At 53.8% G+C, this 27,940-nt stretch overlaps 1 protein-coding gene and 1 long non-coding RNA gene across 2 annotated transcripts in view; one reads left to right on the top strand and one right to left on the bottom strand.

Moving 5' to 3' along the window:
- VWA5B1 (von Willebrand factor A domain containing 5B1) overlaps window positions 1-8,693 on the bottom strand; it is a 49,909-nt gene extending 41,216 nt beyond the window's left edge. The window contains exons 1-2 of the mRNA XM_042952531.1: window positions 8,484-8,693; window positions 338-502 (exon numbers count right to left, since the gene is read on the bottom strand). Coding sequence (XP_042808465.1) covers window positions 338-476 — 139 coding nt within the window. The 5' untranslated portion in view covers window positions 477-502; window positions 8,484-8,693. The remainder of the gene's footprint in view (window positions 1-337; window positions 503-8,483) is intronic.
- Window positions 8,694-12,918: 4,225 nt separating this feature from the next.
- LOC122227578 lies at window positions 12,919-13,906 on the top strand. The gene is made up of 3 exons (XR_006206134.1): window positions 12,919-13,119; window positions 13,219-13,317; window positions 13,794-13,906. It is a non-coding gene; the product is annotated as an uncharacterized LOC122227578 (long non-coding RNA).
- Window positions 13,907-27,940: the final 14,034 nt, after the last annotated feature.

Below are 27,940 nucleotides of genomic sequence, written 5' to 3'. Positions count from 1 at the left end.
TGGGAGCTCCTGGGTTTGCATGGAGTCTTGACGACTCTCCTGCTGTGGGGCTCCCTGAGAAAGTTGGGTCTGGCCATTTGATGCGGGTGGGCATGCCCATGTGGGACACAGGCAGTCCTGGGACAGCTGGTGGGGGTTGACCCCAAAGCCTGAACCTGATTTGCTACTGGCTCTGACGCCTCTGGGGGCAGAAATGCCATTCTTATTTCTCAAATGGGGAAACAGACTCAGAGAAGTTACATGACTTGCCCTACGTCCATCGGCTTGTGTGTGTCAAAGTGAGGAAAAAACGTTGAGAGCAGGGTGGCCCTGGGGCAGCCATAACACGGGTCCTCACCTTGAAAGGGCTGGGCTTCCAGGTTGCCATAGGTGAGAGAGGCCGTCAGCCCCAGTGCGTAGCCACTGACGAAGGAGGTGACATCGGAGGCGGTGAGGGGCAGGGCTGCCCCTGTGAGCTGGTTCAGCAGCCCAGGCATCCCGCTGGCTACTCAGCCTTCAGACCCTGCAAGAAAGAGACAGGAAGGACAGGAAGTGGGGAAACCCCACCCCCACCCCTTCCCAACCCAGTTCTCCACTTCAGCCCCCACAGGCGGCCAGCACACTATCCTCTCCATGTTCCCCACACGCTTCCCGGGTGGTGACCCCTGCTATCTCTCACGCACCCCTGAGAGAAGTGGGAATTTCATTTCCCTCCATGTCACCGCAGGGAAACTGAGGCCTGAAGACAGGGGACCCGCTTGGGCTTACTCAGCGAGATGGGGCACAATCGGGGCTGGAGTCCAAGCAGGCTCACGGCCAAGCTGGAATCCTCCCCGGCAGACGGTGCTCCCCTAACTCTGGATGGGAGTCCGGGGCCTTGGGCTCTGACCCCATCCCTGTGTCAGTCCCATAATCTCTGAGCTGAGGCTGCTTCCTGTGCAGCATGAGGGAACTGAAATCGCTCACCGCATCCCCCCTTCTCTGATTTCAGGGGGCGTCTGAAATGAATCTGCCCACCACCAGCAGCCCGGGGTTGTGAGGGGAGTGAGGAGCACCCCCAAAAGAGACTCAGGTGAAAGGGGCCACCCCCCCTCCAGGTGTGCAGGTCAAAAGCCTGGGAGTGATTCCTGACACCTCTTTTTCAGCACCCCCCCATCCCCAGGCCATGGCCAAGGCTTGTGATTTACCTCTGGAAAAGCGGTGGCATCCATCGTGCCTTCGCCTCCCTGACACCTGCACCCTCATTCCAGCCACCACCGCGTCTGTCTGGACCGAGGTGCCCCATTGGCCTCTTGAATCTACTGTCACCACCCCCTCCAGCCATTTCTCTACTCAGTGGCCACGCCCCCATAGCAAAGCACCAGTTGGTTTGGTCTCTTTCCCCCACCACCCTGCTCCTGGGGCAGAGACGGAAACCCTTAGGCCCGCCTAGGGCCTGTGCAGTCTGGCCCTGCTGACCTCTCCCGCTGGTCAGTCACCACGTCTGCACCCAGGCTTTGGGACTCTCCCGGGCTTCCAGTCCATTCCTCAGAGGTATCCTGTGACCTCCCACCTTTGTTCTGCTGTTCACCCCCTGGAAGGTTCACCCCACCACCTTTAAACTAGTAACCTCCTGGGCACTTGGGTGGCTCAGTCAGTTAAGCCTCTGACTTTGGCTCGGGTCAAGATCTTGTGGTCTGTGGGTTTGAGCCCCGCCTTGGGCTTGGAGCCTGGAGCCTGCTTGGAATTGTGTCTCCCTCTCTCTCTGCCCCTCTCCCGCTTGTGCTCTCTCTCTCTCTCAAAAATAAATAAACATAAAAAAAAAAAAAAACTAGTCACCTCCTTCTTGTCCTTCAATGTCAATGGAGGGTTGCCCCACAGGGAAGTGACACCACCTGTGCCCAGCGTCCTTCATTGGTCTGCCTCCGCAGAGACAAGTCTCTTTCCCTGAGAGCAAATGTATCCATTTGCAGGGATACATTTTGTTGTGTGACGTTATTTTGTTGCTGTCTGTCATCCCATTTACAGTGTGTGCTCCTGGAGGGATAGGCCGTGTCTCTTTGTGCTTCCTATTGTACCCTCAGTGCTGATTAAACCGATATGAGAACGGATGACTGTCGTCACTCCATCGCGAAGGACCGAGCACTTCACGGGGCAGTGATGTGTCCATTATCTACTGGGTTCCCAGGACCCTCCTGGGTAATCCCTGGGCTTGAAGGGTGGGGTGGGAACGGGAAGTGCCAGAAGCCGAGCTCTCCAACCAGCCTGACGGCAGGGCCCGGGCGGTGGACGGATCGGGACTGCACGGTGGCCCGCTGACAGTGAAGCTTCTTGTCCTCCCGCTTTTATGTAATTTGACCTTAAATAAAAGAACCTGGGGCATTGTCTGTTGGGGAATTGCCCTCAACAGGCCCCCTGGGAAAAGAACTATTGGGGAAAGAAAATAAGGTTCCACAAGGAAATTGCGTGGCCCTACATTTAACCCTTGCCACCCCCTATAAAGACTCCTCTACCTAAAGGAAGGATAGCCCCATATATCTCCCAGCCAAGGAGAGACAAATGGAGTTGAAAGCCCCACTCCGGCAACAAAGGAGTGTTATCTATGGGCACAAGTTACTCCAACCCCTAGGCCCACTTGGCCCCCAGGAGGCATTCCAGATGATGATTGAACCTAGTTGGTTAAGGTGCAGAATGGTTCATAAGTTCCTAGGTGCATGGTCTCTCTGAGAATGCCTAAGGCGTGGGTTCCTAAGGCCCTCTTGGCCCCCTCCTGGCACCTCAGACCGAGGCGAACACTCTTGTTCCTCAAACCACAAGTGGTTCAGGGAAACAACTAAGAGGTCATGTCCCTGTAACTGTCCCACTTGAGATGTTGAGAGATAGATGACCTTTCATGAAAACAGCAAAGCAAATGCTTTATAGATTATAAACATAGATACGTCATGAAAATAATGTAAGAAATTAATCAATAAGCAAAGGGCAGGAGGGAGCGTTATGAGAAAATAACCATGTTATTCCTTAAAGGGTGATTACACACAGGAACATTTTAGAATTAGGTAAAGCCCAGAAAACATAGATGACGCACGCTACAAGGAAATTGCTAGCAAATATAATGCCACGTTTGCCACGATAAAGCGGCCAGTCCAACACACTGCTGTGGTCTGTGTCCACTTTTATTTTTGTTTTATTTTATTTTCACTTTTTCGCCGACGCCGTTCATCCTTCGGGAACCCCTGGTCCTGCAGGAGCTGGACTCCGGCAGGGAAGCAAAGTCAGAGGGTGGGGAATACAAATTTGAGGTCAAGTTCAAGGCAGGTTTTCCTCCCTGTGGAGCGCGAGCCAAGCAAAGCCCGATCGACGCGTGCTACTGCGCTGCCTTTTCCCAAGGAAGGGAACTCTTCCCCTGCAAGCCTTCCTCATGGCCCTGCGTGGCTCCTCTGGGGCTCCCGCCCTCTCTGCCCAGCAGCAGCGTCTTTATAATTATGTTCTCTCTTGTGGGTCCGGCCCAGACGCCTCTCAGCCCTGCCTTATCGAGGCAGGCTGACTGACGGCAGGAGGCAGATAAGGAGCCAGGAGGGAGCTGCTGGATCCCCAGCCACCCTCTCTCAGGAATGTTCTCTGTCCTGGTGGCCTGAGCAAAGCCTCACCACTCCCAGGGGTAGAACACGGTGGCGGGGTTCATTTCCTGAGCCGTCTCAGCTGCCACCCACACTCCCTCCCTCCTCCTCCTCAGCCCGGTTCCCTCCTGGCCAGAATATTTGGACTTCAGCTTCAGTCCATCCTGGGGTGGAGTTTGGCCAAGGACATCTTCCCACACAGTCCCTGGTGCCCGTCCCGGGGGCACCTTGCCCTGGAAGGGAGGCTTGGATGACAGTGATGGTGATAACAGGGGGCAGACTCACTCAGAACTCACCCCTTTAACAATATCAATACCTTCTCTTCTCAGGAAGAGAGAACTTGAGATTCCTTGGGGCCTAAACAATGCATATTTTTCATGAATTCATCCAGCATTAATAAGCACTTGTTGTATTCAAGGCCCCGAATTAGCCACTGGGGGCACATGAGACACAGCTCTGTCCTTAAGGAGCTTAGATTCCCACGATTCAACACTTACGATACCACACCCAGGGCTCGTCCCAACAAGTGGAATCTACTCCCGAAGCCAAGACCACACTGTATACACCGTATGTTAGCTAAACTTGATGATAAATTATATTAGGAAAAAAACAAAATAAAAAATAATTACAATTGTGAAAAAAAAGGAGCTTAGAATCTCGTGGAGGGGAGATCTGTCGAACATCGAAATTGCAGAGGGGCTCCTGGCTGGCACATCACCAGCACCATGAAGATTACATTGCGTAATGTATGAAAAGTACCCAGTACCATGCCTGGCACATACTAGGTGCTCAATAAATATTTACGCAGGGAAATGAATGAATGAACGTCGGCTGCTTCCCAAGGACACGAACTTTCAGTGATCACCCAGGTGCCGGGGAGACCGTGGGAGACAAGCCAGGTGTGAGACATAAATTAATGGGAGAGACACATATTAAATAAAGCTGCAAGCCAACAGACTCACAATCTGACCCCTTCTTGTCACCTTCCCCTGCTGCCACCTTCTTGTAGTCCAACAGTCTATCCCCAGTGGAGCAGACAGAGTGATGCCTTGAAGCCGTGATCCAGTCACGTGACTTGATGGCACAGCCCTCTTGACGGCTCCCCGCATGCCTCCAGGTCCCCCAGGCCTGCTTCCTTCTTCCCATTGAAGACATGACATCCTTCCAGCTCTTCTCCTGGCTGTGCTCTTTTGCAATGGCTGTTCCACACCCAGGAATGCTTTCCCTTAGACATTCCTGTGGCTCGTTCCTTCGCTCTTTCAAGTCTTTGCTCAAAGGGGACTTGTTCGTGGAAGCTTACCCTTAGACTGGCGACCTGTTCGTCCGTCTTCAAGTTCAATCCCTCAACCTACGTTTCATTTATATTTCCCGTAGCATGCACCACTATAATATGATGTAATACAATCTATGCATTACGTTTGCTGCTTATAATCTACTTTCCCTGCACAAAGGCAAGGATTGGGGTCTGTTTTTCTCACTGATATATCCCAAGTGTCTTGAATAGTGCTTGCACCAATGGTAGGTGGTGAATAAATATTTGTTGAATGGATCAATCAACATGTAGTCATAATGTCAGGCTGGCCATTTCGGGGTTCCTCAGCTCTCCCAGCTGAGGGAGAGATGTCTTCTGACCACCAGGCCCAGAGCAGCACCTCAGAGAAGATATTGATGCTAAATCCATTAGACTCTCATCTCAGTGTTTGTATCAGGGCCCCAGATACACCCTCGTTGGTGGCACCAAGGTCCCGCCATCTTGGAGCTCGCCCATCGGTCCATAGTGGATGCTGCTTTCCTGTGTCCCTGAGCCGGCCTCTGGCCACCTCCCATCCCTCAAGCCCACCACAGTGCCTTCTGCGGCTACCACTCTGGAGCCAGCAGGCCCCCTGTATTCTGGGGCTCTCCTGGGATTTTCTCAGAGTCCTTGGCCAAGGACCTTGCTTCCCCTGCAGCCCTAGACAGGAAGGACTGCCTACTCCTTGTCACCCCTCAGTGTCAAGGGTGGGACGGTGGCCTCCTTGGCCTCAGCCGCTGCTCCAAAACCACCATTTTGCTTCTGCCTATAAAACCCCTTCTCCGTGGTGGTGGTTGGGGTCACTGTTGCCTTTTGACTCTGTACCCACCCATTGCTTGCCATTCCCAAGGTCCTAATTTCTCCCTTCTTTTAGCAAACACTTGGCACCTGGCTCCCATCTTCCTCTGCTCCCCAAACCCTGCCATCAACCAGGTGACTTTAGCATCCACGGGTGTGGTGCATCTCCCGGCCCTTTTATCTCCTGACCCCTGCACCTCAGTGACCTTTGCTTCTGCTCCAGCTCAGCTGGTGACTTCCACTCCCACACCTTGAGCTTGACATACCACCCATGTGTGCCCCATCTCCAAAACCACGCAGGCAGCCACATAGGTTGTTCTAAAAACCTCCAAATCTTGGCACGTCTGAGCCCTCTTTTCCTTGCGTTCTCCTTAGCACTTATCACCATACTGTATATTCTTCTTATTAATAGTCTCGTTCGACATGTCTCCCCAGCTCTCCAGGGTGTAATCCCCAATGAGGGCGAGGGTTTTGTTTCAGTCCGTTCACTGCTGCATCCACGACCAAGAGAATAATGCCTGGGTATCGTAGATGTTCAATAAATATATTTGTTTTTGAATGAATGAAACATCACTCCATGGACTTTTTCTATAAAATTTGGCAACAGCCCTCAGCGGTAGGTATACGCTTAGTATCCCCATTTTATAGATGAAAACACCAATCTCAGAGAGGCGAGGTAAACTGTCCAAGGCCACACAGCCAGAAGGTAAGGGGGCTGAGAGCTGAACCCAGGCAGAAGGACCGCAGAGCCATGCGCTTAGCCTTGCGGCTGCACTGCCTCCTGCTTCACCTTCTCCTGGGCTGGGCCATCTCTCTCCATGCGTCTCTTGCCAGCCTCCTCTCCCCTCCATTTCTACCGCTGCTGCTTCCTTATTCTGCCCTGGACCATCTCTACCCTCCCTTCCAGTTCACTCTGTCACCTCGGGTGCACACACACAAACACACACATACACACCAGCCTTCTTTTCCCCTGGGCTTAATGGCTCCCCATTGCTCTCGTCTGATAGGGCAGGTCAAACTCTTAGCCTTGCGCCCAGGGCTCTTCCCCATTTGGGTCCCCATCTCTGTCCAGTGTCACCTCCTGCCGAGTTCTCCATCACTGTGTCTCAACCACGCCAACCTTCTCACTGTGCCCTGAACCGGCCAGGTTCTTTCTCACCCTTGGGCCTTTCCCCGGAATGATGGTTGCTTTCTTTTCGCCTTTCAAAGTGCTGTTCAGCATTCGAAGCCCTGTTTCACTGTCACCTTCTCTCTGAAGCCCCCCACCCCAACATCCTGGCCCATCAGACTCGCCCTTCTCGGGGCCTCCACGGCCTCTGAGCACTTGTCTGACACATCTCTCATCTGGACGGACTAGAACTGCCCGTCGGTAATGCTTGTTGACCCCAAGTGCTGTACGAACAGGGCGCACCTCCTTCTCTGCCTGTGTCCTAGCTTCCTGCACAGGGCTCATTTCAGAGGAGGGCCTCTAAATGGGGCTACCAGGTTCTAGTGCTTTGTAATCCTTGCTAAAGCTCACACCCACCCTCACTTTATGGGTGAGGGGAATGAGGTGCAGAGGGGAAGTCTGGAAGCATGTTGGTGAGCGGTCAGGCTGGGTGGGTGGTCAAGCAGCCTTCCACCGGCCAATGCCTGTCCTTTTCTTCCCCAGTTGCTTCCCAGTCCATGCTGAGCACAGGAGAGGCTGGCGAGGGAGGGAGGGTGAGGAGGAGGGAGCACAAGGAGCCTGGGGGACCGGGCTTCAGAACACCGGGCTTCCCCTGGCTGTGATGCCTCTCAAGCTGCTGCTGTGATCCTGACCACCATGAGCTCAGCAGGCCCCTGCATACCAGCCCCCCGCCCCAGCTGCGGGCCCCAGAAGATGCCTCTGGGGAGGCTGTGGTCTGGGCCCCAGTTGTCCCGGAATCACTTGGCATGCAGCGTTCTAGGCTGAGAACACTCTGGGCCATCAAGAACCTGCAGCAGGTGGCGTGAGTTGGTTTACATGTGATGTGGGGACATGTGCAGGGAAAGGAACTGGGAGAAGAGAGTGCGGGGTCCCTGCTTGTCTTCAGTCATCATGACAGGCTGGGGAACGCCTGCATCAGGGTCCTGGGGTACAGGAGAGGGGCCTCCCGCTCACTTGCCAGAAAGGGATTGGAAAGTGGGGGTTGCTTGTGGGGTAGCAGCCGGGTCCTAGGATCCAGAGCATTGCCTGGGTTAGTGTCCGAGATGGCCACTCCCTGGTGGCCTGGGGCCAGTTACTCAGCTGGGCTCTGCCGCTTATATATCGTGTGACCTTGAGCCCCTTACTTAACCTCTTTGTGCCTTAGCTTTTGCATCTATAAAATGGGACCATGATGGTGCCCACCTCCTTAGAAACTGGATGGATAAAGGAGACGATGTCTATGAGTAGTGGGCAGGAAGCTGGCCGGTCCTGAGGAGGCTGGAGGCTTCTCTTCCAGGCCTTTTTTCCATAGAGTCTCCTTGCAAGGCCCCCTTCCTGGACTGGGTGAGCTTGCACAGTCATCAAGCTCGCACAGCTGGGAAGATCCCCGGGTCCCGGCCCAAGCGCCCATCTCTGGTTGTGACCTTGGAGCCAGAACGTGCCCTGTTCCCTTTCTTCCCTAGCTCATATTGTTCCAGAGACAGCATGGCAGGCCTTCTTTCTCCACCTGGAAGGCCGTTCTGGAGACCTCTCCCCTTCCCCCTGGTCAGGTGCCCCCAGATTGTGTCCACGGGGTCGGGGCTTCCCAGCTCTGTGGTCTCAGCCAGGCCTGGGCCAGGCACAGACTGTGAACCCACCAAGCAGTTCTGGCCTTGCCACCCTGCCCACTCACCTTGGGCTGGGGTCCTCATCGTATTTCCTGTCATCAACTGTCTAGGAAGTCTATGCTTTCATGCCCCTGCTGGGAGCCTGTCCTCCAAGGACCGCCCCACACACAGATGAGCCCCAGTATTCCCTTCAAAGCTGGGGCAGAGTCGATGGGTTCTCAGGCCCCGCTGATTGTCCTAAGCTTCTAGAATTCTGGGGTTCTCACAGGCTGGTCTCCTTCTCTACACCTCCCCCCTTGGGCCCACACCTATGGTCCTGAACTGCCCCCCACCCCCCCCGCCCACCACCCACCCCAGCCAGGAGGCTGCCAGCTCCTGGCACTGGAGGCAAGGACTATCTCCCCCACCGTCTGGCCCACAGTGGGTGCTCAGCGATGGCCTGAATGGATGGATGGCGTGTGCTCTATCTACCCAATGAATGAATGAATGAGTGAATAATGAATGAAAAATAATGAATGAATGAATAAATAAATAGGATAGAGTGTATCAGGGGTGGGAATAGGCCTCGGCCACGGGTTCATTTAAAGCAGCTAACAGTGAGAGAAATCCCTCTATTTCAACCCAAAGCCTGTAGGATTCCATCCCAGAGCCAGCCGTGGTCTCCCGTTGGGGTGGGGAGTCGGGGCTAATCAGGACAGAGGGCATCCCGGCCTCTCAGTGCTTGGTGTTCCTGCCCTGCCGGGAGACCTGGAGTCCCGCCAGTCCGGATGTCCAGGGCAGTCAGCCCTGCAGGTGGCTGAGGCCCAAGCCGCCCACGGCTGCAGAGGCTTCCGGCTAAGAGGCTGCGACCGTGCCTGCTGCAGGAGGGAGAAATAGACATAACTAAGCCAAAAACTGCGTGTCCCCCAAGCCCTCCATGAGGGCTGTCGGGTTTCCGAAAAGAGTCTTTGTTGTGTACCATTAAGGTGATGGTGGGAATACTTGTGAGCAGGTGCCGGATGCCCGTTTTCCGGGGGCCCCGTGAGGCTCCAGCCCTGGAGTCTCTGCCCACGGAGGGCCATTCAGACACGAGCCACCACACCGCCGGGAAAACTGGACTCCGTGTACACGGATTCGGTTTCTGCCCATCTTTCCAGGGCCGCACGTGCAAGGCGAGCCCCCTGTGCTGAGCAACCAGCATCCCTGCGGCCCATGAAAGGTGCTAACCGAACGGTTGTGGCCTTGGCCTTATCCATGCCTCCCTGTTGCTAAGGGGCTCACGGAACAACCGCGCCGGGAAAGGGCCATTTTAGAATCCACCCCCCGGGCATTTCCTTTCTAGAACTGCTGTCTGGCACTGGGGGCTCCTAGGAAGTTGAAGAGGCACCCTTGGACCGTGCCTCCCCCAGACACTTCTAAGGGTGGAATGACAGCCTGGGAAGCTACTTCCTGCTTCTGGAACCTGCCTTGCCTCTTCCTTTCCAAGTCTTTCCCACAGAAACTCAGTATTGCCCTCTGTGTGATGGGCATGTACCGTGGCGATTTATCTCCCAGGGCTCCAGCAAGGATTACAAGTGAGACACTGCATGTAGAGGGCTCACCCCAGGGCTTCCCCTCAGTACATGTTGGGGATGGCTTTCCTTTCCTTTCCTCTCTGGGATTCCTTTCTGGTCTTACTCTCCCACAAGCTCAGACTGCATCTGGGCACCTGCGTGTTTCGTATGTCTCCTTGGTGGTCATGGCCATCGATAGACCCCAGACCTGCCACCCGGCCACCCCAGGGACCCCCCTTTTCTGCACCACCCGGCCTGGGTGTTGCCTGAAGAATATATTCACGGCCTTAACTTCCTCTGAGGTCCTGGGTCATGCTGCGAGGTTACCGCACTCACGCTATCCCCTCAGATGGCACAGGGAGGCTGTGTGGGCTGACACAGGGTCCCCAGGCCCAGGTGCCCGTTCTGCCAACCACTCCATATGGGCCCCGGACCGGGACCCTGCAATCACACATGCTGCCAGTACACCTAGTGGGACACAAAGATGGGTGGGTGGCTGGCTTAGTGTCTGTCTTTGTCCCACTTGCCCAGTGGTAGGGACCCAAGCTGTCTTGTTCCTTGTTCTATTCCCCAGCACATGAAAGAAGTCTTTAAAAATAATAACAGCTAATACGTATGGAGCAATTAATATCCACCAGGCGTTATTCTAAATGCTTTTCATGCGTTAGCTCAGGGAACCCTCAGGACGACCCTGTGAAGTAGGCATGACCGTTATTCCCATTTTGCAGATGATGAAACTGAGGCCCAGAGTGCTTACATCCCCTGCCCAAGTGCTACTCTCCTAAGCGGTGGAGCTGGGATTTGGACTCTTCACTTTATAGGAGAGGAAACCAAGGCCCAGAGAGGTTAAGGGAATCTCAAGGTCACACAGCACGCTAGCGGCACAGTCCGGATTTGAACCCAAGCCTTCCGGTTCCAGAACGTGGGTTCTTAACTGTGTCGTTCTGCAGCCTCCCAGTCAGATCCAGGTGCCAAGGCCCAGGGAGGGCGCCTGAGAGCCTGCTTGCTATTCTAGAGGCTGTCATCCTCGGCACCAAGCGGCCAGTTTCCACGCCACACTGGCTCCCACCCTTCTGGGGCTCCTTCCCCAGGCTTCGAGCAGCAATGTCGGATCCGCATCATGCCCTCCTCCTACAGAGTCGGCATATTTGAGGCAGCTCCCGCTGGGAAATCATCTGAGCTAACAGGCAAACAACACGGCGGATGCGCACAGAGGCCTCCAAATGGGTCTCGGGGGGACGGGGAGGCGGACAGTGCGGGAGAGACTCTGGAAGGTTTGCTGTGTCCCTTTTCCTGGGAGGGCTCCAGGTGGTGAGGAGCCAGCGGAAGGCTAATAGGGAGTGGGGAGGCGGTGGAAGGAGCTGGGTCCAGGATACAGAGTCCCCACTGCCAACCAGGCTTAAGGAGATAGGATTTAGAGGCTCCCGACACTTATCACAAACTGTCCCTGAATCAGGCACTGCGCTAAGCAGTTTATGTGGATTAGCACACTGATTCCTCATGAGCCTGTAGCACTTCTTTTTTTTCTTTCTTTCTTTCTTTCTTTCTTTTTTTTTTTTCTGCAGATGATCTGGGTGAACACAAGGGGAGCTAAGAAACTGGCCCAAGGTCACAAAGCTAGTAAGTAACAGGTCTGGGACAGGAAGTCTGGCAGTCTCTTTCTGGCGCCTCTGTGTCTCTCACTGTGCCATCATGTAACAATATCCCTCACGTTCAGAGGCAAAGGAAAAGCCCTCTCAGAGTGCCAGGTACAAAGCGGGTTGTCAGTACCAGAGATTAACCCAGCTGGGGACGAGAAAGCAGGGAGAGGAGGCCAGCAGCAGAGCCCCCCACCCCGGTCAGCCAGCCTGAAGGTCAAGAGCTCAGGCTCTAGAGTCTCAACAGTTAGGCTCAAAGCCAGGCTCTGACTCGTACCTCTGAGTGACAAGGACAGGTTTCCTCATGTCTCTGAGCCTCAGTTTTCTGATCTGTGAAAAGGGCACAGTAGCAGGTCTGCTTTCGAGCGCTGTCATGAGGCAGTGAGGCAATGCGTGTGAAACACTGAGCCCAGTGCCCGGCCCAGAGTAAGTGCTTCCTGTGTCTGCACAGGTACGTATCATGGCTGGCCTGGAGCCGTGTGAGGAAGACAGGGCTGGCTCTTGAAGGTGAGTGGGCAGCTTTGGCCTTGCGGGGGAAGATGGGGTGAGGGGCAAACCGGGTCAAGGTCAGACCTCCCGACAGGCTCTTGAAGAATCTCTTAGAAAACCCTTCAAGGTTCAAAGAATTGAAAATGATGGGGGCTCAGTCGATTAAGCATCCGACTTCAGCTCAGGTCATGATCTCGCGGTCCGTGAGTTCAAGCCCTGCGTCAGGCTCTATGCTGACAGCTCGGAGCCTGGAGCCTGCTTTGGAGTCTGTGTCTCCCTCTCTCTCTGCCTGTCCCCCACTCTCTCTCTCTCTCAAAAATAAACATTAAAAAATTTTTTTAAAAGAAAACGATGGAGTTTACAGTAGTGAGGGCGTTCTAGTCTCTGACCAATTTACCCTTTTAAATCTACCATTGTTCCATAAGAGTATGAATAATGAGCATCGAGCCTTATATGGAGTGATTTATAATATACTTTCACATCTGTGAATTAAATTGGAGCTCTGTGAGTTGGGGCAAAATAAAGATTATTATACCCATTTTAAGGATCAGGGACTGAGGCTCAGAGGGGGAAGTAACACAGGGGAATTGGAGCTCCTATGGCAGAGCTTTCTCTATGCTATGGGCTGAAGGTCTGTGTCCCCGCAAATTCAAAGCCCTAATCCCCAGTGTGACGGTATTTGGAGATGAGGCATTTGGAAGGTAATTAGATGTGGATGAGGTCATAAGTGTGGAACCCCTTGATGGAATTAGATGAAAAGAGGAAGAAGCCAGAACTCTCTCTTTCTCCTCACCATGTGAGGACACAGCACAGCTGTCTGTAAACCAGGAAGAGGGCCCTTACCAAGGAGCCAACCATGCTGGCATCCTGATCTCAGACTTCTGGCCTCCAGAACTGTGAGAAGTAAATTGCTGTTTGAGCTACGCATTCTAGGGTACCCTTGGTAAAGCAGCCTGAGCTGACTGAGACACTACGAAGGCTCTCCACCTGCTTTGCTAGGCTGGGCTTCAGGGTTGGCAGAAGATGAGTCCACTGGCCATGAGGTATTGAGTGGCCAGGGCTGGGGGCTAAGATACCCAAAGGGATTCAACCCAAGATAACTCTTCTTCTTCCCCCCATTTTCTGTTTGCATTCTCATAAAGGCTATGATGCTCCTCTCTGAAGAAGCCCACATGTGATCTTCACATTGTTGGGCAGACTTTTCCAGTTCTCTGGGCACTTGGTAGGCTGTCTTCTAGAAGGTATGGCTGTGTGTCTTGTTAGGACCAATGAACTGAGTGGAAGGGAGGTGTGTCAATTCCCAGGAGGAAGCTTTCAAAGCTGCTGCGTACTTGGCCATATCTTTTTCCCTGCCACTGTGATCATGGGGACACACGTCTACAAGGAGCCTCTGTTATCCTGGACATAAGAGTGACTATATTATGTGATAATATGCATGACCCACTTTGATGTGCAGCAGGAGCAAGAATGAAAACGTTGCTGCTTTTTACTGCAGCACAATCTAACTTGGCAAGTAGAGCCATAAATGTTTGGGTCTCTGAGCAAAGACGATGGTCCAGAGACAGAAACCACAATATTGGGAAGGGAGTAAGAGATGGGGGAGGGGGAATTGCCCAGTGGGTCCACTATAATATAATCTCCATGAAGGCAGAGATTTTTGTATGTTTTGTTGACAGTTATATCCCTAGTACTTAGCAGAGTGTCTGGCCATCAGCAGGTGCTCATTAATGCTGAAAAAACAAATGAATGACCTCCATATTTGCCCAATAATTGGACCAGAAAGAGACCACTCCAGTGAATCCACTGAAGACAGGGACCAAAATTTCATATGAAATTGTGAGTGAAAAAAAAGTTTCAACTGGGATTTTATTTTGAAAAGTAAAACTAAAAATATGAAAATAGAATCTTATATTGGACCAAAATGAGATTATAATTACAGCCATGTGCTAAACCTTCCAATGACGAAGAACAAATCAAGTATTGATTGGGCGGCGGCAGAGGTGGGGAGATAAATTTTTTGTGCAAAATCATATGCTAGCATGATATGACATTTTCTCATTTCACATTTCTCCATCACAGAGCGACCATTCAAGTTCTCTAACCATGAACTCATTGTTGCCAGTTTCCCCTTCTGTTATTTTCTGGTCTACCTCTGCTGGGTTCTCATTTGTCTGTGGCTTTGTGTGAGATGAGAAGAGAGGAGAACCTTTCTTGGTTCATTAAATCCTACAACCTTCATAAGACCTCAGTTCCACTTTGCAATCCTTTGGCATTGTGTGTTCAGTTGCTGATGCTGACACCACCCCAAACCCAAAAAGAACCTGATGGACACCAGTATTAAGTGATGGCCAGGGATGGATGTTGGCATTGTGGAAGGAGAGATTTCAGGCAGGGACTACTTTTTAAGTGGTCATTTCATTAACGTTCTTCTATCAGGGTACTCTTTTTTAAACCTACAACCTCACATCTGTAGGGTCTCAGATAATGATGACTCAGACCCCTGTATGGGATCTGAAGAAGGAACAGGGAATACATGGCCAATGAGGCGGACTCATCCCCTGTCCTCCAGCCTCTCTCACCCATGGTTCCTTTCTAGGCTGTGTTGGGAGCATCCACCTCAGCTGCCTAGCCTCACCTTGCATCCTTCACTGTCTCCAGAGTGGCACCTGTAGAAGGAACCACTTCTTGTCCTGGACCCAGTAGTGTGATTCCCAGCATGGTTACAGGAAGAGGGAGAAGAGCTTTGTATTAAGACCACCTGGGACTCAAGAACATTCAAAGCTCATCATCTAGCAAAGAGTTTTAAACGGAGGACTGTGATCCCCCCGATTCCAGTGAGGATTCATGAGGTGAAATTTTATCTCCTCAGGTTCATCAGTTTGTCTTCCTGGGGTCCCCATCTGACCAGTTCTTCCTACTCCAGGACTGCCAATAGCTTTGGCTAAAGCCCTACTCTTTCATGCCAAACTCAGCCTCCTTACCCACTTCTGCCTGATCCTATCTTACACCTCCCCTCTTACCCTATGTTCCTGGAAAAGCAGCACGTTTGTTCCTCCCCAGACCTCTGTGAACCCAACTCCGTGTCCTTGTTTATGCACTTCCCTCCACCCAGAGCACCATTGGCCCATCTTTTTTTTTTTTTTTTTAATTTTTTTTAACATTTATTTTTATTTTTGAGACAGAGAGAGACAGAGCATGAACGGGGGAGGGGCAGAGAGAGAGGGAGACACAGAATCTGAAACAGACTCCAGGCTCTGAGCTGTCAGCACAGAGCCCGACGTGGGGCTCGAACTCACGGACCGCGAGATCATGACCTGAGCCGAAGTCGGCCGCCTAACCGACTGAGCCACCCCATTGGCCCATCTACCAGTTTCTTGTCTCTGGGCCCTTTCACGTCCCACCTCCTCCGAATCTCTTTAGCTGGCTGTGAGGCTCCCTCCGCTGACCCCCTCAGCCATATCCTGCTCTAATCCTCCTGCTCCATGGATGGTCTTAACATCTCTTCCAAGAGGATGGCAAAGAGGCCTTTCTTATTCTGTTTCTGCCCTGGCACCAGGCGGGTAGCACGAGCTCAGGACCATCCTTTGCTTCATTCCTGGTGAAATGGTTCTGCATTTGCTAGGTGACCTTAAACCTAGCGCTTGGAGCTCTCCAAGACTCAGTTTCATCAGTTGCAAAATGGGGACTGAATAAAATACCAGGGGTAAGGTCCCCGGCAAGGGGAAAACACAAGGCGGGGAAGACACGAGGTACTGTTCCCTCCCTCCGGCTTCTCCTTCTCTGTCTCTTTCGCAGATTCATCCTTCCATAAGGCAAGTAACCAGCATGGAGGCCAACATTCCTTAAGGGCCCGCCTCAGGCCTTCTGTCCCAAAGTGGTTTTCCCCTGTCCTGCTCCAGCGTATGAGCAGACGACCCACAAGTGTGACTCTGCATCCTGGCCCCTTCTCTACCTCTCAGGCCCAGAGAAACTCCCTTGCATTCTCCTCTTGGCAAGCTCAAGGAGGCCTCAAGTCCAAGTGCTCCTCTCCTGGGAACTATTTTACATAATCATGGCTGGTTGATAAATGTCATTCTCCCCACTAGAGACTACAAGCTCCTTGAGGACCGGGGCCCGATACTCAGCACAGAACCTGGCAGAAAGTGGGCATCCAGCGCCTGGATGATGGCCATGCTTTTCCCTCTTTCCGCTTGAGTTTGTCTGTTCGTTCAAACTGACTGACCATCGGCCATGACCTCCTGCCCCTTCCAACATGTACTCATACCTCCGGCCCATATAAAGCCTCCCGCACTCCTCTCTGTCCATCCATATATCCGTATCTCCCCCCACTGCTTTCTCCAAGTCCTCACCCCAGCACCGCTTTCTCCAGGAAGCCTTCTTAGCCCCACACTGAGCACCCCTGATCCCAATCCCCTCTCCCAGAGGGCTTCGTGCACCAGCCGGGCTTCTCGGTGAGCGCCCCCTGAGAGCACTGGCCAGGGTTTTCATGAGGGAGTGCCCAGTGGCCACATTTTCTTAAAGGAGGTTAAATGAGATGAGAGGACTTGTTCATCCCTGGTGACCTAGAGCCACACTTCATTCCCTGAGCCCACTGGACTGTTCCCAATGACCGAAAGGAAGTCTGTGGACTTCTTGTTTATGATGACCCTCTGCGTGGCATTGCCCAAGCCCCTCTCCAGTCTGGCTGGGCTGGGGACGCCGGTGAGGATATGGGAAATCTGGGTTGGCTTGGCCTTTCGTTATCGAGGCCATGTAAGTGGAGGGACTTGGCCAGGAGGTGCTAGAAGGGATCCGCTTATGCAGCAGAAAGGACAGCTTGAACTTGAGCAGGAGCCTGAGGCCAGGGGCCCAGAGGAGCTGCTGATCTGGAGCCCCTGGGTGCCTCTTCCACTGTCCCCACTCCTCCAGGGCTGTGCCCTTTCCCTGTAGGGCTGGCCTCCCGCAGAACCAGAGTCAGCATTGTTTGTCCATGAGGAACAGGGACTGCACCAGGGGGCTGGTGCAGGTGCCCACTCAGAACGGTGTGCAGTGAGGGACACCAGGCACAGAGTGTCGCTTCTTCCCTCTGAGCCAGGATGACTTTACCAACAGCCCATTCAACCGAGCTGCAAACCAATGGCCAATGGCTGAAATCTCTTCTGAGAGCTTAGTCTGGCCTGGATTTGAGTTTGGTCCTCATGCTGTTTTCTGCGAGGCCACAGATCCCTAGTCACCTACCCACCCAGGCTGGAAACCTTGGCCCGTCTCATGTCTGAAAAGCAGTCGGGTCTGCGGTCCACCCATCAGGAACACTGCCCACCTCACCTTAGGCCCTGGATCACCACCTGTGTGGGGTTGGATGGAAAACAGCACTCCCCACGAGGGGGACTCTGACCAAGGCTGGGTGACAAGGGAACTGCATCAGGCCTCGGGGGTCCTGCCCAGCAACCTCTGGGTCAAGTTCAATCCACAATCATCTGTACATGTGCACATGTGCACGTGTGTGTGTGCACACATGTGCCCCACACTCTTAAATCCCTGCAGGCACAGGGCATCCCACACAAGTACCCTTAAACACGTAATCACATTTATACATGCACCACTGCCCCTCCCCCCCCACAACCACCAAACTTATGGAGCTCACTCTATACGTATCACTACCCTCCAGGGACACACCCCTGCCTGCACATGCCCCATACACTTCTCAACATACATCCCACACACCACACGCACACGTGCTCAGTGGCCCCCAGCCCAGCTAACCAAGGGAGTGTCCGTGCCCTCTGCCTCCACTGTGCAGGAGGCGGGAGTTCATCCGACCTCCTCGGTGCCTCTGCCTAGTTCCCTGGGACCTGCCTGGGCTCAGACAGATGAACCCAGGGAACGGGGTTCTATGCCAGCAGAGGAGGAGAGGAAGAATGCTCTGTCTCTGCTGAAGACTACTAGGAAGAAAGAAAGAAAGAAAAAGAAAGAAAGAAAGAAAGAAAGAAGGAAGGAAAGAAAGAAAGGAAAAAAGAGAAAGAAAGAAAGAAAAAAGAAAGAAGGAAGGAAAGAAAGAGGAAAGAAAGAAAGGAAAAAAGAGAAAGAAAGAAAGAAGGAAAGAAAGAGGAAAGAAAGAAAGAAAAAAAGAAAAAGAAAGAAAAGAAAGAAAGAAAGAAAGGCAAAGAAAGAAAAGAAAGAAAGAGGCATAGGAGCAGAGACAGGAAGGTGCCTGTTGCTTTTGGTTGGGGGAGAGGAGGGGAAGGTTCTGGCTTCCACCCCACCAAGCCTCCGCCAAATTTCCTCTGCTGCGCGGTGCGGAGGGAGCGGAGGGAGCGTCGCATCGGACTGAACTGTTGCGGCTGCAGGAGACGTAATGACGGCTTCCAGCGGGACTTGACATGTTAGCTGACACCAATGCTGCACTCGGGGCCAGGTCCCCCCCTGCGCCCACCCACCTCCCACCGCTGGAGGACCCCTTCTCCGTCCTGGAGCCCCACTTACCAGGCAGGAGTAGGGGTCGGGGGGCACACACGCTGCACTTGGCCAGTGGTTTTGGGGACAGTCACACGCCGGGCACCTGGAGGGCAGCAGGCACGAGCCAGGCAGCCAGGGATGGACAGTCTGCGGAGCTCCTGGCAGCCCCAGGGCTCCGGAGGACAGACTAGAGATGACGGGGACCCAGAGACGGGGGAAACAGGTGGCTGGGATGGGTGGGGGGTGGGGGAAGGGAGGCAGAGACGGAGGGGAGAGAGACACAGGAGGAGGAGATGCTGAGAGAATCACACCCAGAAGAAAGAGAGGAACAGACGGAGAGCTCCAGAGAGAGGGAGAGAGGGGAAAGGAGTGGGGAGAGAGAGAGAGAGGGAGGGAGCGGGAGGGAGAGAGGGACGGGAGGGGGGAGGACTCCAGCAGCAACATGTGGTAGTGTTGCCTCTCACTCCTAATGCTGGAACATCCCGGCCTCATCTTCCTCTGCCCCCTCCCCTTGTGCAAACGCACGACGTACACATCCTGATGCACACAGACACACACACTCACGCGGCCACTGGCACACAGGGGCACCTGAATTCCGCGAACACACCCTGGCCGCACACTCAGGACAGCCCCCCTGCGGCCCCTCATCCACCCACCCTTACCTGCCCCAGAAGCAACACGTGTCTGGGCAAATACTCCCTCGGTCCGCTGCCCCTGAGGCTGCGTGCCTGCACCCAGAGCTGCTGGAGGGGGTGCCCGGGGCTGGGCTCCGGTGCCCAAGCCCAGTGCCCGCCGCCCTGGCAGCTGGCCTGATGGATGCCCACATCGCGATAGCTGTTTAGGTGGCCTGCGGGAAGCAGAGAACCATTTGTTTTGTCAGAGCGTAACCATGACAATCACCCCCTGCTCACACCGCTGGTGCTGCTCACCCCCCCACCCCTTCCCTCCCCCCTTCTCTGGAGCACTGGAGGAAGCAGAAGGCCACTTAGCAGCCTCTGCTAATTCCTGCTGGGACTGATGTGAAGGGCCTGGCCAGTGATAACAGGCTTGGGCAGCCCCTCCCTGGGGGAATAAGGCTGCCTCGGGCCATTCAGCCCTGTGCTGGGCCTGCCATGGCCCCGGGGCCCCTGTCGCTGGGACCAGAGCAGAGCTGGCTCCTTGTCCCCCCGCAAGTCCATTCTAGTGCCCGATGACATAAGCTGGAGGTCCATTGCCTCCCGGGGACATGATGCCACCAAGCAGATGGCTCTGGTGACTGTGGTCATGGACCATGGGTGAGTCATCTGCTAAGAACTTTGGCCATGCCTGTCCCGTCTTAGCGTCCCCAAGCCATCACCTCCTGCCCTTGGTCAAGCCAAAGCCACAAGGGAAATTGTTAGGCTTTTAGGCACAGCTCCAGGAGTCATCAGACTGGAGGTCTGGCCTCTGGGGTACAAAGTTGGACCACCCAGAGACCCAGAGATTGTCATCATCAAGGACAGGTAGATCTGGAAGGCAAGAGGCCTGCCAGGTGGGTCCGTGAAACCTAATTTGGGGTCTAGAGTTGAGGAGTCCTAAGCTGAGAGGGTAGATGCCTTGGGGGTACAGAACAGAGCTAACAGTCATCCGCTCGCACATCTTGTGGGGTCCTTATGAGAACCTGAGAAGAGGGGCTTAATCCCAGAGTGAAGAGAGAAACTGCACTTCAGAGAAGTGGAGCGGCTTGTCCAAGGACATGTGGTAGGAGGAGAGGAGAAAGGATTCAAGCTCACACCTGTCAGATTCTGGCACCTGGGAATTTTCCAGTACACCTCGTTGGCCTTTTCAAGCAGTCACCGTGTGCCAGGCACTGCAGGCAAGGCCTGGAAGAAAGTCATGCTCGCCTGCTCTGTGCCAAACACGGGGAGGTGGGTGCTATGTTCCTCATTTCAAAAACAAGCCCAGAGAGGTGAAGTAACTTGCCTAAGGCCACACAGCAAGTGGAAGACCCAAAATTCAAGTCCAGGTCTGTCTGACCCCATCTCTCCACCCTGCCTCCCTCACCACGTATCAGGGGCTACATCCAGGGCAGAAGACCTATCCCCTTTCTGGACTCTCTGCCTGAGGAGGGTGGAGTCTGAGGGTGGGGCGGAGACAGTGGGCAGAGGGGTAAAGAAGGTGTGAACGAAGCAGAGATGTCATGTGAGGTCCAAGACATGTGATCTTAGAAGCCTGAGAACCGATGATTCCACCATTAGAGAGTCACATCTCAGGATTCCCTGGAGCCTGAAGTTCCCCCAGACTTCCGTTAAATGTCTACCTGAAACCCCAGGTCTTTGCCATCATGGCAGGTGTCAGCCAGCTGAAAGGGAGTCCCCAGCAGGAGAATTTTGGAGGAGAGTCTGGAGGGAGGGATCTGGGAGGCTAGTGCTGGGCAGAGGGAGTGGAGGGGCGGAGAGGGGAGGGAGCGAGCCTGAGCAGAACTTTTCCGACCTGGTTGTTTAGCCTGGTTTGCCTCTGAATGTCTGCTGGGGTGTCATAGCACCGAAGACAGTAGAAGATGGTGTTTGGGGAACGGCGCGCTGCCTCTGTCCTTTGGAGGACGAACACGGATACGTGGCAGAGTTGAGTTCAGTACTTACGCTCACCCAGTGAGCCAGGCTTTGGGTCCAGTGCTTGGAGAGGGTGCTGAGGAGCGGGACACAGATTCCAGGAACTTGGCCAAGTGGGAAGTGGGCACAGGGGTTCACAACCAACTTCCAGGCCACTCGGCAGTCCCCTAAAGCCTTTCCCCCGGCATTGTCTTATCGAACGCCTTAATGAGTCACCCAGGTGGCAGGCAGAATCAGCCGTGCTCTGGAGGGGTGGGAGACGGAGGCTGACAGGGCACTGTCACCTGGCACCTGGAGTCACCTGCAGGTCAAGGACTAGGGCTTAAGGGACACAGCCGTTTAGAATTCCAAGCCTTCCCCAAAGCCCGGTTCTCAGCCCCATGAAGTTCAAGATCTCTGCCCCCCTATCCAGGCCATTTCCAGACTCATCCTTTCTACTCAGCCACCCCACACCGGAGTTCTAGGACCCAAATTCTCCGGGATTCAAGGTCAGCCTGGGTGCATGGCGATAAGGCCGTAAGGAGAAACACGAGGTGGCCGGAGACAGAGGATCTGAGACAAGAACTGGCTGGGTCGAGAAGCCTGCCTGCTTGGAGGTGTTTTCCAGAGCTGTCTCTGCTTAAAGCCCCAAGATTTCCTTACTCAGTGTCTCGGGTTCCCAGGGCTGCTGTGACAGACGACCACAAAATTAGAGACTTAAAAGAAGAGACATTTATCCTCTCACAGTTCTGGAGGCTAGACATCCAAGATCAAGTGTCTGCAGGGCCTTGCTCCCTCTGAAGGCTTAGGGAAGGAGCCTTCCCTGTCGTCTGCACCCCGGTGGCTCCTGGCCATTCTTTGCCTCCCTACACTTTATGACTGGGCTGTGCCTCTGTCTCCCTCGGACGTCTTCCCTGTGTGTCTCTGTGTCTTGGTGTGCCTGTCTCCGAATTCCCCTCTCCTTTCTCTTACAAAGACATCCGCCACTGATTAGGGCCCGTTCTCAACTCAGCCTGATTACATCTGCAAAGACCCTCTCCCCAGGAAGGTCATGTCCACATATCAGGGGCTAGGACTTGAGCATATCATTTTGGGGGACACAATTCAACCCGCAAAAGGAACTCAGAAGGTAATAAAGGCATGGGACTAGCATGACCCCAAGAGGCCAGTCCTTCTAGAAATTCGGAGAGGAGAGGAAAGCAACTGGCCGTGTTATCAGGGGGTTAAATGTGTACTCTGGCACTGAACTGCTGGGTTCAAGCCCTGACTCTCTCATTCCCTGGCTGTGTGTCCTGGGGGGAAATCACTTAACCCTTCTGTGCCTCGGTGACCCCTCTGTAACATTGGGAGACTTGAAGTGTCATCATGATAATTAAATGAGTTAATATTTGCCAAGCACTTAAGACAGGATGGCACTTAACATCACATGAGTGTTCAGGTAAGCATTGAGTGTCCCCTAGACCGATGTTACTGTTTCACAGGTGCAAAAACTCAGTTGCAGAAAGGGGAGGTGATATCCCCTAGGTCACCCTGTTGGGCCAGCTGGGCTGCAGGGTTGCCCTCAGGGGAGATTAAATCTCCTTCCCATTTCTTGTGCGGTTGGAGAAGTCAGGTGGATGGTCTGGAGGGGCAGCAGGCAAGGAGGAGGTATGTGTAGACGGGGACCAAGGATCCCAGTGAGAACGGAAGCAGTAGCTTCCTCCCGTCCACACATACACACACCTCTTTTCCCACCCAGCCCTCTGTTTGCAGGATTGGAAGCTGCCGTGAGACTGTTTCTGCCCACACAGAGGAAAACAAGCCTCCGGGGTGTGTAATCAACACAGTCTGGGTGAGACGGGAAAGCTAGTCCCCCAGTGACACAAGCTGGGGACCCAGGGCACGGCTGACAGATCAGGGAAGGTCTGGCTGGGGGGTAAAGGGCAGGGGTTTGGCTCTTTCCCCAGAACGCCCGGGGCCGGGCTGTGTGATGCACACAGCGCATCAGAGCAGAGCCCTGCCTTAGGCTTAATTCCCGAAGGGGCTGGATGCAGCCGTTGTCTAGCTGTGGGGTGCCAGACGGACCAGGTCCCAGCTTTGGAGGCAGGGGGCTGACATGTACCACGTTCTTAGCAACACTCATGACCCCCCTTCCTTTCTTTGCCACCCCTCCCAGCCCCTCATCTGCCTGCAGGAAATAGTGAGATCATTCCAGCCCATTACTGCTCCGTGCCTGCGTATCTCTGCTCTGTGCCATGTGATTTGGCAGTTCTTCCTCTAAAAAGGTGGATATAGCCCCACCCCTTCACCTTGGCTTTGGGCCCATGACTTAACCAATGGGATGTTGAAGGGGATGACGTAACTAAAGGCTTGGAAAGTGCTCACCTGATTGGGCTTGCTCTCTTGTGCCTCTGCCCTCGTTGCCGTGAGAAGAACATGCCCAGATTGGTGCACTGGCCCTAGGAGGGGGGTAAGGGACACACAGAGCAGGACCAAAATTCCCCAGTCAAGCCCAGCTGAGATCAGCCAACTCTTAGCTGATCCAGAATAAATGATTGTTGTTGTAAGTCATGGGGTTTGGAGTGGTCTGGTCAGCAGCATTTTCTGGCAATGGCTAAGCGACAAGCCACCTCTTGTGGATTTCAGCTTCCTGATGTCTTCTGAGCACCTGCCTCGTCTCCACCCCCAGCCTTGGTTCCAGCCTCCTCACGGCTTCCTATCCCCATGCTGCCACCAGATCTTTGTAACACCTGATGATGCTTGTCTCTACTTATTACCCCTTTCTCAACCAAGCCTAAACCTTTTCAATGTCTCTCCGTGGCTTTCGGTAAAAAGTCCCCTTCTTAGCTTGGCATCCAAGGCCCTTTCTGATATTGCCCCTGCCCTCTCTCTGGCCCGGCTCCTGCCCAGTCCCCCATACGGACCCTTCCCCTAGCCACATAGAACTACTTGTGGTTCTTCGAACCTTGGGTTGTTTCAAACCTCTGGAGTTTAACCCGTGTTAATCCCTCCGTTCCCCATTTCCATCTAGCTATCTTCCATTTGTCCCGCGGAGCTGAAGCACCAGCCCCCTGAGAAAGCCTGACCATCCCAGATAGATCGCCTGGCCAAGGGGCCGCACTATCCCACACCCGATGCAGAGCCCAGCATACAGTAGGTGCTCAACTAACACCATGTTGGATGAATAAGTGAATGAGGGCATGGATAAATGAGCATCGCTCAAGAGCAGTATCATGTCTAACACACCTGTATTTACAGCATCTAACGCTGATCCGGACTCCTAGCGGGGCTTCATAAAGATTGGTTGAGTAAGTGAATGAATGAACATGACCGCATCACCCAAAGACTGTCCCAAGACACTCTCGGCAAGCTGCCCCTGTCCTCCCCAGCAGGGAGGAAGCTGGGAGGGACGTTGAGGGGCCAGGGCAGTGGGAGCCATCTGCTCCGAGTCTAGCAAGAGAAATTGCATTGTCTGTGGAGAGCTTAAAAACCCTCACATAGACTACAATCAGTCCGTGCTTTATCATCGCTCAGTGGTAAGTTAGAACAATGGCCGTGATAAAATCATCCTCCCCACCGAGCAGACCACTCCCGCCGTCTCTGCCCTGATGTCCCGCTGCAGGGAAGGGATCGCTGATGCTCACCACCCCGACAGTCTGCCTCGTACCCCCCAAGGACATCCTTGGAGGGATAGGACAGCTCAGTCTCAGGAAGGGGATGCTGGAGGCCTCATTGAACCCAGCCTGGGTTGTAAGGGCTTGCAGTCCCGGTTAGACTCCAGGAAGCTACTGGCAGGACGTGGGGGCTTATGGCTAAAAGGGAGCAAAGGCAGGATTTGCACCAGGTCTGTGTGCGCCCAAAACTTTCTTCTCCACCCCTTCCAGGTCCTGTCTCCAACTGGTCCTCAAGCTTTGGTCCCCTCCTGCCCGCTGCTGGCACCCTTGGGCCTTGGCTGAGGACAGGGCCGGTCAGCCCAGAAGCTGCCCTCATCACCCGGGGCAGCATGAGCCTCAGGGAAGAGGCCAGCCCTGGCCTCAGGAACCAGTCTTCACCCAGCCACCCAGGGCTCACCTACATAACGATACCTGACACTGGTCTCCTGGGGACCGCACCCCTGAGTCGGGAGCCAGGTCCTATCACTTGCCATTTGCGGGGACTGCTTCCCCTTTCTGAGGCTTGATTCTCTTCTCTCCAGAGCGGGGGTGGTAATTCCTGTCTCCCCCTGGTGAATGGCAACCCCCTCCTTCCCGCTGCACTGCCAGCGACTGGACGTTCTCTCCAGCCCTGCTCCACCACCCTTCCAAGTCACCGTCATCCCCTGCAGGGCACTGCCATAGCCTCCGGCCCCTGCTTCTCCTCAAGCCCTTCCAGTCTGTTCTCCAAGCAGCTGCCAGAGTGAACGCTGCAGAGCATCAAACCCGATCTCGTGAAACCCTGGTTAGGCCCGCAAACGCTTCCCATTGCTCTCAGGATAAAGACACAATTCCTCTGTACCTCGGCCAACAAGGAACGCCCGCAGATCTGGTCCCTGCTGACTTCTTCCACCTCGTTTCCGCTCTGTGTCCTCCGGAGGCACCGTATTCCTCGCAGACCGTCGTGGTCCCTGGGCTACCTTCTGACTCAGGGTTTTGTCCTAACTGTTCCCTTTCTCCAGAACATTCTTCCCGCCTCTCTTAATTAACACCTGTGCTTCATCAGATAGCAGCTCAAGGATCACTTCCTCATGGGATGCTCGAGGTCGAATTCCCCAATCACAGGCTCTCCTTGCCCCGAGGACCTGTCCTTGGTAGACTTTGTGGCTCTTGTCACCGCTGCAACTGAACATTTCACCATGGGATCACTTGACGTATGTCTTTCTCCCCGACTACAATGAAGGCTCCTTCTCTTTGGACAGCCATATATGCCACACCCGGCATGGGGCCTGGCACAGGGTAGGCCATCAGGAAATATTTTTTGAACAACCAAACAAGTGAAACAAAATGAAACCCTTAATGGAAGCAACCTTTATCAAAAATATAAATCCTGGGTACCCATTTGGAATTATTATTATACCCACTTTACAGATGAGGAAACTGACAATCAGAAGAGTTAAGGGACTTACTCAAGTCTCCTGGCTTGGTGGCACAGCCAGGGCCCGAACCCGGACCCGGCCACGGTTGCTGGCATGTGGAGGGGCTCAGGCCCTGCTCGCTGAGCCACCTCCACTGCCTGTGCCCTGCACCCTGCTGCCTCTCCAGAAGGTGGGCTGCCTGGAGTTTGCAGATGGCTGCTGGCAGGGGTCAATGCTGGCGGGAGACAGCTGCTCTGCAATCAGGCACCTGTTTCTTATTCATGATCTGTTACCATACGTGGTGCCTTCAGTACAAACAAACAGGCAGCGACAGCTCCTGGCTTCAAAGCTGTCCCGGGGGCAGGAACACAGCCGCCCTGGCCAGGGGTCCAGTGCAGCTCGGTGCTGCAGGGAGAGGCGGGGGCTGGGACAGATGCTGGCGTCTCGGAACAGGTGGCTGGCTGCTCCACAGAAATTGGAAGGAGGCAAAGATTTGCTCAGGGGAAAAAGAAGGGCCGAATCTCTGAAGCTACCAATCTTGTTCCGTGATCTTTGGCTTTTGAAACATAGACACATTGCAAAGAAGGAAAGGAGGAGAACAAAGGAGAATAAATTCCTTCAAATGTGGTCTGGAGTACTTCCTTCTGTTTCTTGCCCTCTCGTCTCTTCAGGCTTTGTCTGGGAAAAGAGGATAATGTGTTTCTAGGCTCTGCAATCTGCAAGCCAGCCTGGGACACTTTGTGCATTGAGGGCCTACAATGAGCCTGGCACTGTGCCAGGCGCTTTCTCTCTCTCTCTTTCTCTCTCTCTTTCTCTCACACACACTGTGGCACATAATTCTCACAACACTCTGGGAAGCTTTTCCTGTTGTTGTTGGGTTTGTTTCAATTCAACAAACGTTTGCTGTGTCTCCTCTGCTAGACGTGCGGGACCCCAGTGATGAACATGGATGCTACCCCTGCCATCACGAATCCTACATTCTCCATTCAGGAGAACATTCAAGATTTGATAAATGCCCGAAAGGGGACAATTTGAGTGGCATGGCCCAGAGTCACTAGGGTGAGGGATGAGATGTTAGATACGGAAGTCAGGGGAGGCTTCTCTGAGCAAGTGACGTCTGAGCTGAAGCGTGAAGGGTGAGGAGACAGCCAGCTGTTTAGAGAATGGGGTGGTGGAGGAGTAGAGGAGCAGCAGGTGCAAAGTCGGGGAGGATTACCCCAGGAAGGGAAGGGGACCAGGCTGGCTGGAACAAAGTGAGAGCGGCCCACGCGGGCAGTGGGGGAGTGATGGGAGCAGTGCCTGTCCCTGTGGAGTAGGAATTTTACCCTGAGAGCAATGGACAGTCCCAGCAAGATGATAAACTGGGGGAAATCGGATTCTGCTTCCAATTGATGAGGTCATCCCGGCCACTGTGTAGCGAATGGATTGGAGTGGGGTAAGCTGGGAGAAGGTCAAGGGGGAAGCTATCATGGAACTAAAAGTAACAGAAGATGGTGGTGATGGAGAGCAGTGGATAGCTTGAGGGGGGGCGGTATGCGAAAGACAAGAACCGAGGGTACTTCCTATGCTATGGGCTTGTGCAGGTAGATGGGTGGGGAGGACCAGGTTGGAGGTGGCATGGGTGAGGATCTAGAAACCTGGACATAATGAGTTTATGGCAAATCAAGTATCCAGGGAGCGTTCATAGTTGGATACGAGTTTGGAGCTCAGATGATACTGAGCCGAAGATAACACTCGGGAGTCATTAAGCTCTAGATGACAATTAGCACCATGCAATGGACCCTCTGTGGGCTGAGAATTGGCTGAGCATTCGCTGTGAATTCCATGGCAGCACGGACCATGCCTGCCATT

Source organism: Panthera leo, chromosome C1, assembly GCF_018350215.1.
Source record: "Panthera leo isolate Ple1 chromosome C1, P.leo_Ple1_pat1.1, whole genome shotgun sequence".
Classification (NCBI taxonomy): Eukaryota; Metazoa; Chordata; class Mammalia; order Carnivora; family Felidae; genus Panthera; species Panthera leo.
This window is presented reverse-complemented; position numbering and strand designations above follow the sequence as displayed.